Source organism: Protomyces lactucae-debilis (genome assembly GCF_002105105.1).
Source record: "Protomyces lactucae-debilis strain 12-1054 chromosome Unknown BCR37scaffold_25, whole genome shotgun sequence".
In the NCBI taxonomy this organism is placed as follows: Eukaryota; Fungi; Ascomycota; class Taphrinomycetes; order Taphrinales; family Protomycetaceae; genus Protomyces; species Protomyces lactucae-debilis.
Genome location: NW_024468017.1, coordinates 1 through 17,305, shown reverse-complemented (window position 1 = coordinate 17,305; position 17,305 = coordinate 1). Strand labels below are relative to the sequence as shown.

Sequence of the window (17,305 nt, the reverse complement as noted above, 5' to 3'; positions counted from 1 at the left end):
TCGCCAGCAATCGCAAATCCATCTACCATCCATCGACCCATCAGCTAATACACAGAGATGGGCATGCTCAAAGACCCCAGTCAGAAGTACAAACCCTTCCCACAAGTCCCCATCCAAAACCGACAATGGCCCTCGAAGATCCTGGACAGGGCACCCCGTTGGTTGAGCACAGACTTGCGCGATGGCAACCAATCCCTCGTGGATCCCATGTCTGGTGATGAGAAATGGGTCTACTTCCAGCTCCTTGTGGAAACAGGCTTCAAGGAAATCGAAGTCGCCTTTCCCTCTGCTAGTCAGACAGATTTTGACTTTGTCAGGCGATTGATTGAGACGCCCGGCGCAGTGCCTGACGACGTTTCCGTGCAAGTCCTTGCGCCATGCAGGGAGGAACTCATCATTCGCACAGTGGAATCTGTCAAGGGTGCCAAGAATGCAACGATACACATCTACAATGCCGTTTCGCCGTGCTTCCGTGAAGTTGTCTTTGGCAATACCAAAGAGCAAACGGTCGCCCTAGCAGTCAAGTGCACAAAACTCGTACGATCCCTCACCAAGGATTCTCCCGATGAAGCGTATCGCAAGACAAATTGGGCCTTTGAGTACTCCCCAGAGACCTTTTCCGATGCCGAACCGGATTTCGCCCTCGAAGTCTGCGAAGCCGTCAAAGCAGCTTGGGAGCCAAGTGTTGAGAACCCCATCATCTTCAACTTACCAGCAACTGTGGAGATGTGCACACCGAACGTGTATGCCGACCAAATCGAATACTTTTCCACCAAAATCTCAAATCGAGAAACAGTCTGCATCTCGTTGCACCCACACAATGACCGCGGCTGTGCCGTTGCGGCCTCTGAGCTGGGTCAAATGGCCGGTGCTGATCGTATTGAGGGTTGTCTCTTTGGCAATGGCGAACGCACAGGCAACGTCGATCTCGTCACCCTTGCCCTTAACCTCTACACACAAGGTGTTGCACCGGCCCTTGATTTTTCAGATCTCGCCAGAACAATGAAGATCTGCTGTGCTTGCAATAAAGTCCCTGTACACCCACGTCACCCGTACGCTGGTGATTTGGTGTTTACTGCCTTTAGTGGATCTCATCAAGATGCCATCAAAAAGGGCTTCAAGCATCAAGAAGGCAAGCAATTTTGGAAAGTCCCTTACCTCCCCATCGACCCAGCAGATCTCGGTGCTACCTATGAAGCTGTGATTCGCGTGAATAGTCAATCTGGCAAAGGTGGTGTGTCGTACATTGTTGAACGGGAACTCAAGTTTGACTTGCCACGTAACTTGCAGATTGCCTTTTCTCGGGTTGTGCAAGCGGAAGCGGAGCGTGTGGGTAAAGAACTTGCACCGGCGGAGATTGTCAAGTTGTTTCAAGTGGCGTATGGCTTGGAGGAGCAAATCTTTTCCTTGTTGCATTATGCAGTCAATGAAGTGCCTGGTGCGGATGAACCTGTTTCCAAGGAGTTCAAGGGACAAATCAAAAAGGCTGGTGACAAGGAGTACGAAATCAATGGATTCGGTAATGGTCCCTTGTCGTCGTTGCTCGATGGTATGAGCAAGTTGTTTGACTTTGATGCCGAAATCAAGACGTACACGCAGCAGTCGCTCGGTACAGGTACCAAGACGAATGCTGTTTGTTTCATTGAGGTCAAGCGCACCGACAATGTCGCAGAAGGATCTATCTGGGGTGTCGCCGTGGGTAATGACACCACCGCTGCTAGTTTGCAAGCTGTGCTCAATGCTGTCGGCGGTACGATTGAAGGTGGTCAGCAAAAGAGTGGCAATGCCAGGATATCCTCAAAAGAGTAACCCAAAAAAGCACTTCATTATCTAACTAGTCATTTCCATTTTAGCTTTACGTTTCTTGCTTCACTTCAATCTTCGCCTTGTCGTCCTCCTCTACCTTGTCAATGATCCCATTGACGCGCCACATGAACCAGCAGCCAATCGAGCGGAATGGACGCCAAGCTTCAGACGTTTGATCCATCTCCTGCTGTGAGACATACTTGAATTTGCCCTTTGAATGCGTTCGCTTATCCTTGACATCCTTACCGAGCCAATGTGCCATACCGCGCTGAATACCAATATCACCATACGACAAACAATCTGTGCGTTTGAGACTGAAGATGAGAAACATCTCGGCTGACCAAGGCCCAAGACCACGAATACTCACCAACCGTTCAACAATCTGTGTATCGGGTGCTGTTGCAAAGAACTCATCCGTGAATTGTCCGTCTTGGAATGCTTGTGCAAGGCCAGAGACGTACTCTGCTTTCCGCATACTGAGGCCCGCTGATTTCAAGGTGAGCAAGTCTTTCTCCAAAATCATGCTCGGTGTTGGGAAGAAGTGATTTTGGAGAGCTTCTTGCGCAGGCGCTGAAGTCCCTGCAGCAGGACCATCTGCGACTTCTGGGTCGACATCCACATTGAGGGCACCTTCATGATGTGGTCCTGCCTCCTCAAACAACGCGATGAATTTACGAGAGATGGAACGTGCTGCTGCCCCAGAGACTTGCTGTGATAGAATACCCAGTACCAGCGACCTGAAGTGGTCCATGTCTTCGTCCAGGTTCTCATCTAACCACGGTTTTGGTATATACGTTTGTGAGAGTTGCTCAAAGCGTCGATCCACAGATATGAGATGTGCTATCGCTGCTTGTAAGACGCCGGGACGAGCGACATCCAGTGCTTGGGCTTCATGTTTGATGTCCCGCAAGTCTTGTTCGTTCTTGACGGTTTCTGACTTGATTTGTGCCAGGGGCTCATCAGGACTTTGTTCAGCTTTGATGTGTTCTAGTTCCCTTTTGATGGAAGCAGAGAGATTGAGCTTTGTAGCTGGTTTGCCGATCTTGCGTGGCTTGGTCTGTTTCAAGACACTTGTCAAGCGAGTAGAGGAGCGAGTAGACATATAGCGATGAGGTTATAGAGTACAGGAGAGTATATGTGGCAGAAGGTCGTCATATATGCGGAGAAGTGTCCGCCACCCGTTGTGTTTTTCAGATGAAAGGCCAGGATGACTTTGAGCGTGTTCTCGCAGGATCACTGTTGGAATCCAATCCGCTGATGCTAGTGAGGGACATTAATGCCGAGCCTTTGCAGGACGCCCTCTAGCAGTGACTGTTTCCATTCCACAGAGTTGTCGGTGATTGTAAGTGTATACATTTTCTTGATGGCAGCAAGTTCGATAGGCAGTAGCGGTTGATACTGCGCCTTTTGCCTGTCGAGAACAGTTGTCCCAAATGTCCCTTGAACTTGCGTTGGATGATCATGCCTGTTCATGATGCGCGCACGGCATAGCTTCTTGTCAGCTAATTGTCTTCACAAGACAATCTTACAGCAAGGTTCGTCTTGAGCTCAAGGCAATAGACATCGGCATGAAACTGCCTAGCAATACGCAACCAAGTCTCTCGCTGTCTCTTGTCAAAATTACACCGATCAATGACAACATCAGCACCTTGAGCAAGAGCATTTCGAGTTGCTGCTTCACAGGCAGGACGAGAGCCTAGGTCATCTTGTGAGATGCGCTGCCAGTTTTGAAAGTGCTGACAGAGAGCTAGGGAGAAGCTTGTCTTGCCTGAGCCGACGAGACCTACGAGGAGCAGCAGCTTGGGTGGCATGAGCACATAGGATTGGTGGTGTGGTGTATGAAAGTGTAGGACGTTCTACGAAGGCCAATACCGAAAGGGTTACCCGAGACCATCAGGCGATAGATCTCTCAGAGGATGACACCGCTTCGTTGGGAGGATACGTGCTCCAGTAGCCTTCTCTGTAGGGACATACTCATGATGATGCCTGCGCCAGACTTTGTACCTGCTTCTCCACTTCCGCCGTGCTGAGTCCATCAACACTGACACTCACCTCTCTTCCCTTCTCTATTGCCTTGTCAGCATATGTTCATCAATCGACGCGACTGTCGTGTGCAGAGGCAAGCAAGAACATACCGTATCGCGCCCATATCTTGGGTGGTGTGCCGAATGCCTCGCGCACAAGCAACGGTGTGCTTGGATTGTGCTTCTTCATGACTGGATATGCCTTTTGTAGGAACTGCCTAGAGAACGAGTCAGCTGTTTGTTGCTCTTTAGACAATCGGGAAGTTGTACTTGAGTCCTGTGCTTGCTTCGCTTGTCTGGCAGAAGTGGAATCTGAGCTGGATGGTGAGTGATGAAGGTTGAGAGTGTCTGCGTACCTCTTTGAGCGTGCCTGAGAATGCATACTTGCTCGCCATCTCTGCTCTATACCCTGTCTATACTCTATACTCTACTCACTGTACTCTGTAGTCTGTAGTAGTGCTGCCTAACCCCATCTCCTGGTTCTCTTTCTCTTCTTCCTGCTGCCATCACTCACTCGACCACACTCGACATCACATACTTCACCATGGCAGAGATCCCTACATTCAAGCTCGGTAAGGCACCCAGGCAGCACTTCTTCTCCTCGCGCTATGTCCCATTCGATCTAGCATCGACCCAAAAGCTCGAGAACACAAAAGAAGCCGCTACAATCATCCTTCGCGTCACTAACACAGCCATCTAGTCCTCGTCGGAGACGGTGGTACCGGCAAGACAACCTTCGTCAAGCGTCACTTGACGGGAGAATTTGAGAAGAAGTACATTGCCACGCTCGGTGTGGAGGTGCACCCGATCCGCTTCCACACAAACTATGGCGAGATTTGCTTTAATACGTGGGATACCGCTGGACAGGAGAAGTTTGGTGGTCTGCGTGATGGTTACTACATTCAGGTGTGTCCACTGATTTGCATATCAACAAGAAAGACTAACAAGGCTAGGGCCAATGCGGCATCATCATGTTTGACGTGACATCGCGCATCACATACAAGAATGTCCCCAACTGGCACCGGGACCTTGTCCGTGTGTGTGAAAATATCCCCATTGTCCTGTGCGGCAACAAGGTGGATGTCAAGGAACGCAAAGTCAAGGCAAAGGTCATTACCTTCCACAGGAAGAAGAACTTGCAGTACTATGATATCTCTGCAAAGTCCAACTACAACTTCGAGAAGCCTTTCCTGTGGCTTGCTCGTAAGCTCGTTGGTAACAGTGGTCTTGAGTTTGTGGCTTCACCTGCATTGGCACCACCTGAGGTCCAGGTCGATGAAAACCTCATGAAGACGTATGACGAGGAGATGAGCAAGGCTGCTGCTATGCCTTTGCCTGATGAGGATGATGCAGACCTCTAGACAATGCCTCTACTCTTTGTTCTGCTTATTTGAGGCAAACCGCTTTTGCATTCACTCGATGAGAAAGACAACAAAAAATTAACGCGTCACCATTTCACCATAATGGTTTCATGTACTAGGATAGATAGCAATGCAGAGTCATCAGTGAAATTGAATTGCTCATGTCGTGCTTTACTTGGTATCTGTTGGCATAAGACTTTCGCTGATGTCATGTACATGTGTTTTCTGCTACTTTGCTTAGCCTTGCTGCTTTAGTTCCCCCAAGAAGTCTCTGCTCGAGCAACCGACAAGGGATCTAACATTGAACCTAGCAGTCCCATCTGACTCGTGCATCAAAACACCGTGACGTACTTGCCAATCTTGTCCTTTTGATTCTGCGCAATACACTCTGCAATCCACGTAATATTGCGAATCTCCTGCTCCTTGAGCTTGAGCCAAGCATACAACACGGCAAAGTGGAATTGTTGCAAGAAAGCCTGCTTGTTGAGTTTTGCCTCCTCCTCAAAGAAGAAATCGTCCAGCGACTTTTCCCCAACCGTTGCGGAATTGAGTTGCTCAAACATGGCAGCATACGCACCGACCCCTGCTACTGCATTCTTGACAGCTTCCACATCATCTGCTTGTGAGAGGGCGAACGTGCCTTCCGGGTAGAGTTTGCCAACAGTTGGATACAGACTCTTACGCTCTTCCTTTGTCAATTCTGTATCGAATGAATTGATGGTGACGGTAATAGCGCGTCGATCCGCTTCAAAGGCGAGTACCTCGCCCATCAGCTCTGCCGTTGGTCCACCCACGCCTTGAACAAACTTGTAGAAATCCTCGAGGTACGCCTTGTAGAGTGTGTTGCGGATGATTTCAATATTCATCTCATCCAAGTCAGAAGCGCTCAAGCAGCCTTTAAAGTACGGCGCCAGCGGTGTATCAATAAGAACAGACTCAAAGAGCTCCTGCACATTGGTCGCAACGCACAACGCAGGCATCGTCTCAAATAATCCCAGTGGATGACACCGTTCCAGCAAATCATTCAGGTCGCGCTCATGCAGCGTTCCTGTAATCAACAAGATGACATTGTCAATCATGTAGGAGTACGTGATGTAATCAAGAAACGTCGACATGGGCTCCACTGCATTGGCGCGCAGGTATTTGAATTCACTCACAAGCTTCTCATTGGCCTTTGCCGCAATTGTGCTCGTTGTCAAGGGTGATGGTACGTTCGCGAGGAAATTGCCATAATCTGTTGCGCTCAGTTGCATCTTGAGGTCTAGCATTAGCCCACGTCTCATTATAGCAAGAGCCTACCGTCGAGCGTCTCGCATTGTGTCAGGTTTTGGTAAAGGGCGCTAGTGAGCAGGCCCGAACGATAGCCACGCACGATACCCTCGATGTAGTTGATGTCTTGGCAGAATAGACCTTCCATCGTCTAGAGGGCCTAGTCGTCGAGGCCTGTCTTTTGCAACAAGAAGCTAGGCTCGTCGTCGCCTTTGTGGATGAAGCGTGCTGAAGTGAAGTCGCTGCTGAGTGACGTGGGAGACACGTGTGGACGCTCACGACGACCAGGCTCGACATTGACCAACTACTGGAAACCAGCTAGCATGGACGACGAGACGCTCTCTGCAGTCAAGTTTATGGCTGATGCAGAGAGACAGGCGGACGCTCTAGAAAGACAGCTCAATCGTACACATATGATGACCAAAAATGCTCGCTAATATGGCTGCTAGAATTTGAGAGTAAGCTTGAGACACTCCTTGCAGACTTGGAAGCGTCTGTGCCTGCTGCTGCTGCGTCACAAGTTAAAGGAGATTAGAAGGTATCAGACCCTTAGATATGTCTACTGCAGCCCGCGCAGACCAAATCGGTTGTTGGTACTCAACATTGATGCAGATTGACCAGCTAGCACCAAGTCCATCGTTTCCTGTGCCATTTCTGCAATCTTGACAGCACTACCACCGAGACGTGCTCTGACTTTTGCATCTTTGCAGACCTCAAATGCCCCGCGTACCCAATCTTGGAGGGCGACCAGTGTATCTCCTTTGCCGTCTTGCACTATTGTACGTGCATCACTGAGTTCCAAGACACGGGCAACAAGCTCGGATAGCACTGTGCAAATCTCTTCATCGCGATTGGATCGTAAACCCAAGATGAAGTTCACAACCTCATTCGTGGTTGTCTTGAAGTTGGCGGTCGTCGCACTGAATGTATAGATGGTCATCACTGTCTTGATGTAGTGAGAGAGCAAGATGGTTTCGTGAAAGGCACTGTCATCTCTGCCCGCCATATGAGAGGCATAAGCTTGGTAATTGCCAACGAGCGGTAGCAGCGTATAGTTCTGCCAAGTCGCCTTGCTTTTGGACCTTGCCACCGGCTTTTCATTGGGTACCATGCCATTCATACAGAGCTTTTGAAGAGCCCGCGACTCCTTTTCTGCCCATCCTGAAAGATCACCTCCTTCTGCCAAAAGATGACTGCCAAGAGAGATGGCGGACAAGATGATAACTCGCTGCTGGAGTGAGTAATCTGCCACAAAGTATGCTCTGCTCAGGTATGGGCCGACTTTTTCTGGACACGCAGCGACCAGTGCGAAGAGTGCTGACAGAACGAGCTGATGAAAGTCTTCCATGTCAAATGTATCTCGCAGACCACTCAATATTTCTGCTAGATTCGTTGCGTAATTGCTAAGCTCAGTGCCATATTGCGCTTTCCGTACAATCAGCTGCGGCGCGTGTTTCAAGCCACAGTGAATGCTCTTATAGGAGTCATGCTGCGTGAGCAGCTCGATCAAGGTGCGGATGTAGAGCGGCGGAGGGACCTTGTCGCGATCGACCAAAGACGGATCTTCATCTGAATCTTCATCGTCAGAGTCTGGAAGACGCATTGGCTTGACGTCTTCCGTACTTATTTGGTCATCTGGAAACTCCGCCACTTCTTCTACTTTCACACCAGAATTGGTGGGCTGCATATTTGTTGGATCCGCCGATTCGGCAGGCAAGCTGACTTGTCCAGACTTGAGCAACTTGATTGGCTTTGTATCTTCACGAACAAGAAGAAGTGAGCGAAAGTATTCTGCCTCTGATCCAGTGGTCCCTGGCACATCAAACTTCAGGGTGATGCTGGACTTGTTGGCAAGTTTTGACATGACTTCGGCAACAACCATGCCTTGCGCACGGATCGAGTCGGAGCTGCTCTCGAGATGATTTGACGTGCCCGTCATGACGAGCGATGATGATGCAAGCATCGCCTGTTGTTGCTTCGACAGTCGACCCAGAGTCAGTAGAAACGTTTCCACCAAGGCACGTCGTTTGTCAAGGCCTGCATGCCGCATCTGCGTCTTGTCTGCCCATAGAGCAAGGAGTTCTTCAGCCAAAGAAAACAGCCCATTTGAGACTGCCACTGCTAATAATGCTGCCCGACGAAGCTCAAGAGAAGTATTGTGAGAGTGATGGATCAGCCATCTCCTTGCAGGCGAGTCCTCTTCATTGCCACTGAAAATACTCAGCAAAGAACCTGCTGCACCGATTCGATCATCATCATTGATAGCCGCTGATGTGGATGCCTGCGCAAAGTACTTCTCCTCTAGATAGGCGCACGATGCCAACATGAGTCGGTTTCTTGCCGGCATCCCCATCGATGAAACGACCTTGCCGAATAAAGCGCAAATCCCTTCATGCTCATATTTGGATAGGAACTCAATCGACTCGCCGCAAATGACGTCTGCATTGCCTAAACTGATGGCACCAGAGAGTAGTTCAGCGATCTCAACTTCGTGTAGCTCAGCGCTTCTAGTCTGATAACTTTGGCAAAGCGCCAGAATGGATCGTGTCACATATGCAGTGAGCCATTCAGCCGAGGCAAAGAGACAGACATGTAGAGACAGATTCTTCTCGTGCGCTGCAACCGCATTGATCAATTTGCTACCGGTAACGAATGAGAGGTAAGTAGCCCAGAGCTGCTTTGCTGTCTCGGGACCCAGGACACTGCCTTCGAACCAAGCAGCATGAGTGGCCTCCAAAGTAAAGGCCGGTGATTCGAGTACACATTGTAGTAGCTTTGCTTCGATATCCGTACGTAGATGGCGCAAGAGAGCATTGACACCGCTCATGCAAGACAAGGTTTGTACAAGAATCGCAGTCATCTCACGAGGAGACTCTGGCGACCAGAAGCGCGGTATGACATTTTCAACGATTGTTTGTAGAACGATAGCATCCGTTGGACGAACTCTGAGGAGCGGTAGCATTGAGACGTTCCAATCCTGCAGAAAAGTGAGAAGCTCATCGGTGGAGGTCACCTGCTCAAGCCATCTGCAGATACTTGCTGACCCTTGGTTCAGAAGAACCTGCGATTCAACTACCAAGGGTGGCATGACCTGCTTGCAGGCCAAGAAGCTGTTGTTACAAGCTAACGGACCAGTATGTGTACATGACAGTACATGGTCAACGGGCGACCTCGACAAAAAATCAACGAGATGGAACGCAAATCGAACCACAAGATCGAGATTCGAGATACGGGCATGAAGCTTTCAGTGCGATGGATGGTCCAGCGATAAGAAGGCATGGCTCAGAGCGGGTGACATGGTCATTGGTCAAGTCTATGCGTATTCTCCTAGGGCAATCATTGCAGAGCTCTGGACAATTCGATTTGCAGGCTACAGAGGAAACGGACCGCGCAGAAGCAGGGAGTCGCTGCAAGGTCCCTTGACAAAGTTGCACTTGATCAAGCTAAGGCACACCAGCCGCTTCGTAGTCGACTAGGACGAGGAAGCTTAGTAAGACCATGAGTGTATGATTTTCCGTGGCACTTTGCTGATTTTCGGTCAAAATGTGACTGCGATAGTTGCCGCTTCCCCTGACTTGGGCTCGTGCTGCTCAACCCTTTCTACTTCACCACAATGACCTCCGGTTGCCCGCAGCTTGCTGACGCCCGTAAGGCAGCGACATGTACAGCCAGTGTCAGCCAACAAACCTGATCGACAGCGCAACAAGCCGGCGACCATTCTCTTAGATTTGGGAACCCTCCTGAGACGCGCGTTCGCACACAGCAATTGTCATGCTAATGCATCGAATCAATAACTTCTCAATCTACGGACACGCATCGAGCGCCTCGCACCACCCTCGCTGATCATTGCTGTGCTTGATGGCCGTGTCAGGCTCTGTAAACGCCGCCCGAAACCAATTGATGCAATCCATGTATCAAAAGATGACAAGGGCATTGTCGCCGTTCAGCACACGAACGGCTGGCTCGCAAAGATCGGATCGCTTCTTCAGTCAGGAACGATTGCATGGCTCAGAAGTACAGTTGTGCCAGTTTTACCATGATCCGAAAATCATCAAACCAGTGCGATGTCTGGCTCTACTCCTCGATGAGCGTGTCATTCTGTCGTGGCGCTATCGTCGCCGATTTGTCGGTCTGTGCATGCGAATCAAAACAATCAACCCACGACCGTCTCGACCTGTTTAGCTTAAGACACATCGCGCAAGCGTTGGCAGCTTACATCTCAGCTCCTCTGCACAACAAACCTTGCCGGATCGCAAGGGTCAGAAGGCAACAAGCAAGATATTGAATACATGTGTCAAAGCAGGCGCTCGACTTGGTTCGTCAGGGCAAGCGAAGCAGTCACAGGCATTGGACAATCAGTTCCAGATACTGACAAGTGAGTGGGTCCGACACATTAGCTCTTCGCTACAATAGGCCACAACCTCTGTGCACACTCGCCTTCTGCCACGCTGTTCGTTTCGCAGCCTGGGATAACGCTGGCTTGTGACTCGCTGCATCAGGAGTACATCATTACCATCAAGCCAAGCTCTTTGGTAGAGCAAGCGTCTGGGCGGAACTATTCCTTCGGAAAAGATCTAGCAACCAAGTTACACATCTGTGCAATGCTTTGCACCTTACAGGATGACACAGGCACTCTCTTGCTGAAGCAGATGGACAAAGAACTGCAAGACGCCCCTTTGATGGCTATTGTGAACAACCAAGCCCCATTTGCAACAGCATTGGACATGGCAGTGGCACTCGCTTTCCATTTGGCTCAACTGACTACGACCGAGTCACAACTCGTGGCTGTGAGGCTGCTGCGTCTGTTTCAAAGAAGGTTCAGCCAAGCTTTCACCATTGCTTTGTGCCGGACTCATCCGACAGTCTTGCAGCGGATGGCGACTCGCGACTGGAACAGTGAACGCGAAAGGAAGCTTCACACCCAGCGGCTAACTCTCTTCCTTCACATGGCACAAAGTCTGGCTCATGAGTCGTCTTGTGAAGCACTGTGGCTGCTGCTTGGGTCGGAATTTTTCAAGTATGCCCTCGCATCCGATCGGGACCCAGAAGATTTCAAGCTGGCTGTGCGGCTCCTCGCAGCACTGGCACATGCAGATGTCAGTGATGTGTCTCCGCGCGGAATCCTTCCAGGGCGCTGAGTACCTGTTTGGCAAGCCGAGCCCACAGTCAAGAGGCTGACTACTTCTGTTTTGTGGGAACAGAAAACAACTTCGATTCAGCAAGAGGAAGTTCTGGGGCCACTCTGTGTATCGAGACGAGGCGCACCAAGCTGCGAAGCGCTCGGTCTTCAGAATTACGAGATCAATATGGACAAGCACCTCAGCGTTGCAAGTCGCACATTTCTGCTGGATCCGCCATTTGCAAAAGCACTGGTGACGGGCAAAGTTCCTAAGAAAAGACCTCCGCTTCGTCCAGCTCACAAGACATTTCAAACTCAAGGCGAGCATCATCTTGCCTGAAGTCTTCAGACGGGAAGCTCTCACTGACATTATCGAATGAGAAGACTGACGCTATTTGGTGTATGGCTATGTCTATGTACTCGCTTGTGTGTGGTGTGGTGCGGAAGTAAAAGTGGGCGTTGAGGGACTTTTGTAGTGTTGCATGTAGCGCGTGAGAGGAGGCCACCCAAGTCAACCTAGTCCTGGGGTCCATGCATGACCTCGCTCAGAAGTAGCTAGCTACTTGTATAGCGCGATCGGGCCAGCAGAGCCCTAGCTGATTCATTTTCAACCACATCTCTGTAGACATGCGGCGCATAGCTACGAAGTAGGCCATTGAGACTCAAATATGCTGCGTTTGCTCAGCTCTCCGTACATGGTCATTAATGAAGCTGCCCTCTGTGATGTGTCAGTCAGCTTCTATGCACGAGGCATGAAGCTTTCAGTGTGATGGCTGGTTCAGCGATAAGGAGGTCACGGCACACAGTGGGAAGCAAGGTTGTCAGCAAAGTCCATGCTTGATTTCCTAGGGCCATCGTTGTTCTGGACAGAGGAACTCAAGGCCGCAACGTTATTCATAGTGGTCGCGGTAAGAAAACAGAACATCAGGTCAAAGTGAAGCGTGGACGACATTGAATGCATGGTTGTTCATAGACAGCTAGCTCGCTCGAACAAAAGAAAAGCTAGTGCAGGTGCCGTTTCAAGCAACTGCAAGAGGATAAGGGCTCTAGAATCGCAGAGGTGTGAAGAACCACTTGTTCTTGCCCGAGGTGTACCTCTCCTCGAAAGACTTCTTGATGGTCTTCTTTGCATCTTCACGCTGAGAAGGCTCCTTGAATGTGTCTGCTGAGATGACTCCCTTGAGTGACTCGAGCTCGAGTGCGTAACGTGTAGGCATCAGGTGGTTGTAGTTGATGACCTTGACGAAAGGCTTGACCTTGGATCGCTTCGCCATACGCTTAGCGGACATTGAGCGGGTCACCTTGAGCGGATAACGCTCGACACCGGCAACGAGAGCATGCGCGAATGGGTGGGCCTTGCTGCCGTTGTCGACTGGTTGCACAATAACGACCTTCTTGCCTGCGTATCGGCCGCGTGTGACGATGGCTACCTTTCCTGGTCTAGGGAGATGTTAGCTGGGTGATGTCTGGAGCAGCTGATGGGACGCACTTGATGAACTTCACCATGGCTATGTCGTGGTTGATTATAGAGTCCTTCCTTGGGTGTATCTCTGTGTGCTGCTGCTGATGCTGCCTGAGCAAAATTTAGCCGAGCGAGATTCAGAGCGAGATTCGACGCAGTTGACGGGAGTGTGACTGCCAGCACGCAACACCACATAGACAGCTTACTCTTCAACTTACTGGTCAACTGACTGGTCTATCCCTGAAACATCCCTATGCCTTGTATACCCACGCTCGTCACAATCATCCAAATACCCTCATGTTCCCCGCATGCCCCGCTGCTTCAACCGCGAAAGCCGCCAGCTCCTCGCATACCGGATCACCAACCAGTACAGCGGCGTGCACAACAGCGTGATGCCAGCCCCAATCGTGAATGTAATGCCTGTATTCGTCTTGTTCATCAGTGGTTGTACAGCAGCGGTGCCACCTGCTCCGAGCAGACAGCGCGCTAGATTCAACGCAGCTGTGCCCGACGCACCGGCATCCGGGTACCAGTCTACAATCAGCGTCGTATACGCAGACATGATGGAGGTGGTGGTGAAGCCTAAAAAGAATGTCCAAATGATCGGTAGTGCCACGGTTGTCTTTGCCTGCACACACCACCCAAAAGCCAGCACACTGCCGATGTAGACTAAACTGTTGATGGGCATACGCCGCAGTCGTGCATACTCAAGTCGTCGAAGCGGCCTCTGTGACAAACGTCGTGTCATTTCATACGCATCCAACTCTGCTTCTTGCTGCATCTGTGCATGTGCAACACCTGCCTCGTTCGCATAATCATAGTCGAGGATGCGGCCTGTAATAAGCGATGCAGTGATAGCACCCACGCCACTCGCAATGAAGGATAAGCCAATATTCAGTTGCGACAAGCCATACTCCTTGTCGAAAATAGTGGCAGAAGCGACCAGAGACGATTGCCAAACAGTATAATACAAAGCTGTGAACAGCAAGCTGCATGCAACCTCTGCTTTGCCCATCATCTTGACTGGTCCGAGTGGATCAAATTGCTTTGCTGTTTGTGCTGGCGATATATCATCTGGCGCTGCATCCGGTGGTTCCAGAAATGGCAACGCCGGTCGTCTCAGCAAATTGCCCGTTGGTCGAATAGACCCATTGCCAACGATATTCCGCAAGGTCTCCGGCAACGTCAAGAGTAAAACAAGCCAAAACAAGCCAGCCAGTGCCGTGAGAAAGTAGAAAATACCATGCCAGCCAATGGTCTGTGCAAAAATACCACCAAGTACAGGACCTAGCGCATTGCCAACCAGCGCACCGGCAGAGTAGAGGCCGATATAGCCACCACGTTCGCCTGACTGCGTGATGTCCGCAATCACACCTGCTCCAATTGCAATTGTACTCGCACTTCCTGTGGATTGCAAGGAGCGCCAGATGATGAGTTCCGCAAAGCTGTTTGTGCAGGCCAGTCCGATACATGCCGCGATATAGATGAGAAACGTAAGTAGGTAGACGGGTCTTCTGCCGATAGCATCTGTCAATGGACCCCATAAGCTTGGAGCGAGCCCTTGAAATATCATATAGCTCGTGACTGATAAATTGACGAGTGTTATGCTAACATTCAAGTCTTTTGCAATGGTTGGCAGTGCTGGAACATAGATTGTCGCCGAGATTGGGGAAAAGATACTCGCAAGTGAGACGAGCAGCGTGATGAAGCTCTTTTGTCTCTTGCTGAATGTAGAGTACACGGGTCTTCTCTCCGTTGCAGCGACTTCTGGCTGTACAGCGTCGTGGCCTTTGAATAACATACTGGACAAGCAATATCAGTACAAACTAGCAAAAGTCATGAGAGCGATAGCAGCAAGAAGCAGCTGTCCAGGGATGTTGATAGGTTAAAAAGCTTGGAGATGCTGCTGCCCTGCAGTCCACTTGTTGCTGGCGGTGGTTTGTGATTTGCCCTACGCTGGGAGGAGCTCCGTCCCCGCCATCCAGCATCAACGGGCCAGAATCCAGAATCAGGCCGCCAGATGCATGTCTCGAGTCATACACGGAATACACACCTGGTGGACACTCAGAGAGCAAGCATGGCACAGGCATTGACTGCCAAGGACAAGGCCCTCAAACGGCTTCAAGAGGGCCGAGCGGTACACAACGAGTACAAAGCTGCCGCAGAGCCCACTGAGTCGCTCAACGTCTCGAATACACCTATCTTGTACTATACCGTGCATGATGCCAACTTCCGGCAGGTCAACGAGGGTGTTGTTTATGCGCACTCGCTCGAGGAACTCTTCTTCCAAGCGATAGACAATGCCGACCGTATTGGCTCCCTCGATGCATTGTTCAGCTTACGGCCGGACTTCACGCCCAGGAACCTGACTATCCGCGATCTAGTCTTGACATCCTTTGTTGGCTCTGATGACGGCAACATCTCAAGTCTTCTCTGCTGCCCATATACAAGCGACAAGGCCTTTGAAGCGGACACTTCTCTCAGTGCGATTTGCATGTCTGAGTTTGTGCCCAACACGCGCGACTCGCCCTTACGCATCTCCGTCAATTCAACAAGCAAGAATTGGAGTGCTATGAAAGGTTTGTCTCTCTTTGGGCCCAAGAGTGATAAGCTGCTGATTGAACTTAACGAACGTGTCAATAAGCGGCAAATTGTTGCACTACGCAATGATCCAGAGGGATGCATTCGATACTCCAAGGCCTCACTGCAGCTACTCGCTGAGCAAAAGGAGAAAGAAGCGGCTGAACAAGCGGCAGCAGATGCAGCTGAGCGCGGGACAGAGGCTGATTCGGAAGGTGGGAGCAAGACTGACAGCACGACCTTGCCAACTGCGGTTCCTGTTGCTAGCTCTACCACTGAAGCAGCCGAGGATGCTACGACCACAGCTACGAAAGCGCCTGTACGTCCAAAGCCAGTCTCGCAGCCCTCTGCGTACAGCCTTGCTGCGATCTCAGGTCCCTTGAGAGCTGCCAAGAATGAAGACAATGTTCGCCAGGAGTTGGATGCTGATGCCATCAGTGCAAATGTCAACCATCCTGCATTCGAGGAGGCACCTGCCAATGATGAAAGTCCCAGGGAAGCTTCCGCTTGACTGTAGACTATAGTAAAATGTATGTGTACTTGTGTAGTCTGTGCTCCATCTGATCCTGACCCGCGACGGCAAGAGACGCGACAAGCGCAAGACACCCAGCTGCAACGTATCCCTTGTCTACCGCTCAGCAGTCTATGGCATCGCTACCTTAGACAGCAAGTATGTTCAATGTATCGCCAGCCATCATGGCGATGGCATCGTGGGGACTCGTCACACCTCTCCTCCTCATCTTTGGCGGCTGCTGTTCTAATGTCTACACCCTAGAAGCCATCACACACAGGACGTCCGCCGCAGGCAGCGTCATCACCTTTGCGCAGTTCTTTGGCATCGTCATTGGATCCTTTGGCATGTTTTCCTCATCAGCAATCGGTCGGCAAGCCCTATGGAATCGCAAAGTGCCGCTGTGGGATTATCTCAAGATTGTCATTTGCCACTTTAGCGTGTCATGGCTCAATAACATGGTGTTGGACTTTCACATCTCTGTGCCTGTCTTCATCATTATGCGCAGTGGCGGGTCTGTTGTGACTATGCTGCTGGGTTGGCTCTTTTATGACCGTCAGTACACGCAGCGACAAATATCAGCAGTAGCGCTCTTGACGCTCGGTGTCGTTGTCTCTACAGCTGCTTCCAGAAACAATGCATCCTCTGCAAGTGATCCAGAGATGTCTGGTCGATTCATGATTGGCATTGCCCTGATGGTGTTGGCTCAATTCGTCGCTTCCATGATGGGACTCTTTCTTGAGCGTGCATTTAGAAAGCACGGTGCATCCTGGCAAGAGTCGCTCTTCTGGACGGTTAGTCCTTTCTCTGTGTGAAACACGGCTAACAGCAGCACATCCTGGCGTTGCCCTTCTTCCTGCCCCTGCTTGGGCAGGTCAACCGGCAATTTCACATATTGCTCAAGTCAGAGCCCTTCTTCAAGCTTGCAGATGGCCACGTTGAACCATCGCTCCTGAATCCACCCTCACTTGTTGTTCATCTGGTGCTCAATGTTATCACTCAGCTGATTTGCATCAGTGGCGTGAATCGTCTCGCATCACACTCAACAGCCTTGTCGGTCAGCATCGTCCTCAATCTCAGGAAATTCATCAGTCTTGTCCTCTCATTCTGCGTATTTGGGCATCACATTGATCCTGGCATCGTTCTTGGTGCTGCACTTGTCTTCCTTGGAGG

At 50.6% G+C, this 17,305-nt stretch overlaps 13 protein-coding genes across 13 annotated transcripts; 6 read left to right on the top strand and 7 right to left on the bottom strand.

The window, feature by feature from the left end:
- Nucleotides 1–13: 13 nt before the first annotated feature.
- On the top strand, nt 14–1,893 carry BCR37DRAFT_383800 (uncharacterized protein). The gene has a single exon (XM_040870113.1). The coding sequence runs from the start codon at nt 58–60 to the stop codon at nt 1,807–1,809; it is 1,752 nt and encodes a 583-aa protein (XP_040722377.1). The 5' UTR covers nt 14–57; the 3' UTR covers nt 1,810–1,893.
- Nucleotides 1,894–1,912: 19 nt separating this feature from the next.
- Nucleotides 1,913–2,665, bottom strand: BCR37DRAFT_337771 (DNA glycosylase; the record flags this gene model as incomplete). Its single annotated transcript, XM_040867279.1, has 2 exons — nt 1,913–2,361; nt 2,437–2,665. Coding segments are annotated over 2 exons (678 nt in total), but the record flags the coding sequence as incomplete, so codon positions are not given.
- A 530-nt stretch (nt 2,666–3,195) lies between these two features.
- BCR37DRAFT_339169 (AAA domain-containing protein) lies at nt 3,196–3,476 on the bottom strand (the record flags this gene model as incomplete). Its single annotated transcript, XM_040867324.1, has 2 exons — nt 3,196–3,297; nt 3,336–3,476. Coding segments are annotated over 2 exons (243 nt in total), but the record flags the coding sequence as incomplete, so codon positions are not given.
- A 304-nt stretch (nt 3,477–3,780) lies between these two features.
- BCR37DRAFT_351937 (thioredoxin-like protein) lies at nt 3,781–4,225 on the bottom strand (the record flags this gene model as incomplete). Its single annotated transcript, XM_040868095.1, has 3 exons — nt 3,781–3,872; nt 3,942–4,048; nt 4,101–4,225. The coding sequence occupies 3 exons, from the start codon at nt 4,223–4,225 to the stop codon at nt 3,781–3,783; spliced, it is 324 nt and encodes a 107-aa protein (XP_040722374.1).
- Nucleotides 4,226–4,336: 111 nt separating this feature from the next.
- BCR37DRAFT_383795 (P-loop containing nucleoside triphosphate hydrolase protein) lies at nt 4,337–5,361 on the top strand. The gene is made up of 3 exons (XM_040870112.1): nt 4,337–4,402; nt 4,531–4,736; nt 4,784–5,361. Exons 1-3 carry the CDS (start codon nt 4,375–4,377, stop codon nt 5,189–5,191), a joined length of 642 nt encoding a protein of 213 aa, XP_040722373.1. The 5' UTR covers nt 4,337–4,374; the 3' UTR covers nt 5,192–5,361.
- Nucleotides 5,275–6,702, bottom strand: BCR37DRAFT_383794 (ATP synthase subunit). The gene is made up of 2 exons (XM_040870111.1): nt 6,491–6,702; nt 5,275–6,452 (listed from the first exon to the last, which is right to left on the bottom strand). Exons 1-2 carry the CDS (start codon nt 6,606–6,608, stop codon nt 5,524–5,526), a joined length of 1,047 nt encoding a protein of 348 aa, XP_040722372.1. The 5' UTR covers nt 6,609–6,702; the 3' UTR covers nt 5,275–5,523.
- Nucleotides 6,703–6,783: 81 nt separating this feature from the next.
- Nucleotides 6,784–6,995, top strand: BCR37DRAFT_395412 (uncharacterized protein; the record flags this gene model as incomplete). Its single annotated transcript, XM_040871619.1, has 2 exons — nt 6,784–6,865; nt 6,910–6,995. The coding sequence occupies 2 exons, from the start codon at nt 6,784–6,786 to the stop codon at nt 6,993–6,995; spliced, it is 168 nt and encodes a 55-aa protein (XP_040722371.1).
- On the bottom strand, nt 6,959–9,666 carry BCR37DRAFT_169837 (telomere length regulation protein-domain-containing protein). Its single transcript, XM_040866257.1, has one exon. The coding sequence runs from the start codon at nt 9,546–9,548 to the stop codon at nt 7,020–7,022; it is 2,529 nt and encodes an 842-aa protein (XP_040722370.1). The 5' UTR covers nt 9,549–9,666; the 3' UTR covers nt 6,959–7,019.
- A 797-nt stretch (nt 9,667–10,463) lies between these two features.
- BCR37DRAFT_389555 (uncharacterized protein) lies at nt 10,464–11,598 on the top strand (the record flags this gene model as incomplete). Its single annotated transcript, XM_040870744.1, has 3 exons — nt 10,464–10,589; nt 10,643–10,835; nt 10,874–11,598. The coding sequence occupies 3 exons, from the start codon at nt 10,464–10,466 to the stop codon at nt 11,596–11,598; spliced, it is 1,044 nt and encodes a 347-aa protein (XP_040722369.1).
- Nucleotides 11,599–12,625: 1,027 nt separating this feature from the next.
- BCR37DRAFT_403715 (60S ribosomal protein L27-B) lies at nt 12,626–13,085 on the bottom strand (the record flags this gene model as incomplete). The annotated part of the gene is made up of 2 exons (XM_040872023.1): nt 12,626–13,019; nt 13,069–13,085. The coding sequence occupies 2 exons, from the start codon at nt 13,083–13,085 to the stop codon at nt 12,626–12,628; spliced, it is 411 nt and encodes a 136-aa protein (XP_040722368.1).
- Nucleotides 13,086–13,234: 149 nt separating this feature from the next.
- BCR37DRAFT_383790 (major facilitator superfamily transporter) lies at nt 13,235–14,970 on the bottom strand. The gene has a single exon (XM_040870110.1). It carries the CDS (start codon nt 14,840–14,842, stop codon nt 13,337–13,339), a length of 1,506 nt encoding a protein of 501 aa, XP_040722367.1. The 5' UTR covers nt 14,843–14,970; the 3' UTR covers nt 13,235–13,336.
- Nucleotides 14,971–15,118: 148 nt separating this feature from the next.
- On the top strand, nt 15,119–16,132 carry BCR37DRAFT_389553 (uncharacterized protein; the record flags this gene model as incomplete). Its single annotated transcript, XM_040870743.1, has 1 exon — nt 15,119–16,132. The coding sequence occupies one exon, from the start codon at nt 15,119–15,121 to the stop codon at nt 16,130–16,132; it is 1,014 nt and encodes a 337-aa protein (XP_040722366.1).
- A 78-nt stretch (nt 16,133–16,210) lies between these two features.
- Nucleotides 16,211–17,304, top strand: BCR37DRAFT_383788 (UDP-N-acetylglucosamine transporter yea4; the record flags this gene model as incomplete). The annotated part of the gene is made up of 2 exons (XM_040870109.1): nt 16,211–16,926; nt 16,965–17,304. Coding segments are annotated over exons 1-2 (973 nt in total), but the record flags the coding sequence as incomplete, so codon positions are not given.
- Nucleotide 17,305: the final 1 nt, after the last annotated feature.

Bases quoted from the DNA above. Each gene is read 5' to 3' on its own strand.
- BCR37DRAFT_383790 (XM_040870110.1), bottom strand. From the start codon at position 14,842: ATGTTATTCAAAGGCCACGACGCTGTACAGCCAGAAGTCGCTGCAACG.
- BCR37DRAFT_383800 (XM_040870113.1), top strand. From the start codon at position 58: ATGGGCATGCTCAAAGACCCCAGTCAGAAGTACAAACCCTTCCCACAA.
- BCR37DRAFT_383794 (XM_040870111.1), bottom strand. From the start codon at position 6,608: ATGGAAGGTCTATTCTGCCAAGACATCAACTACATCGAGGGTATCGTG. The intron at 6,453-6,490 runs GTAGGCTCTTGC...GGCTAATGCTAG, and splicing joins ACAATGCGAGACGCTCGACG to ACCTCAAGATGCAACTGAGC.
- BCR37DRAFT_169837 (XM_040866257.1), bottom strand. From the start codon at position 9,548: ATGCCACCCTTGGTAGTTGAATCGCAGGTTCTTCTGAACCAAGGGTCA.
- BCR37DRAFT_383795 (XM_040870112.1), top strand. From the start codon at position 4,375: ATGGCAGAGATCCCTACATTCAAGCTCG. The intron at 4,403-4,530 runs GTAAGGCACCCA...ACAGCCATCTAG, and splicing joins GATCCCTACATTCAAGCTCG to TCCTCGTCGGAGACGGTGGT. The intron at 4,737-4,783 runs GTGTGTCCACTG...TAACAAGGCTAG, and splicing joins GTGATGGTTACTACATTCAG to GGCCAATGCGGCATCATCAT.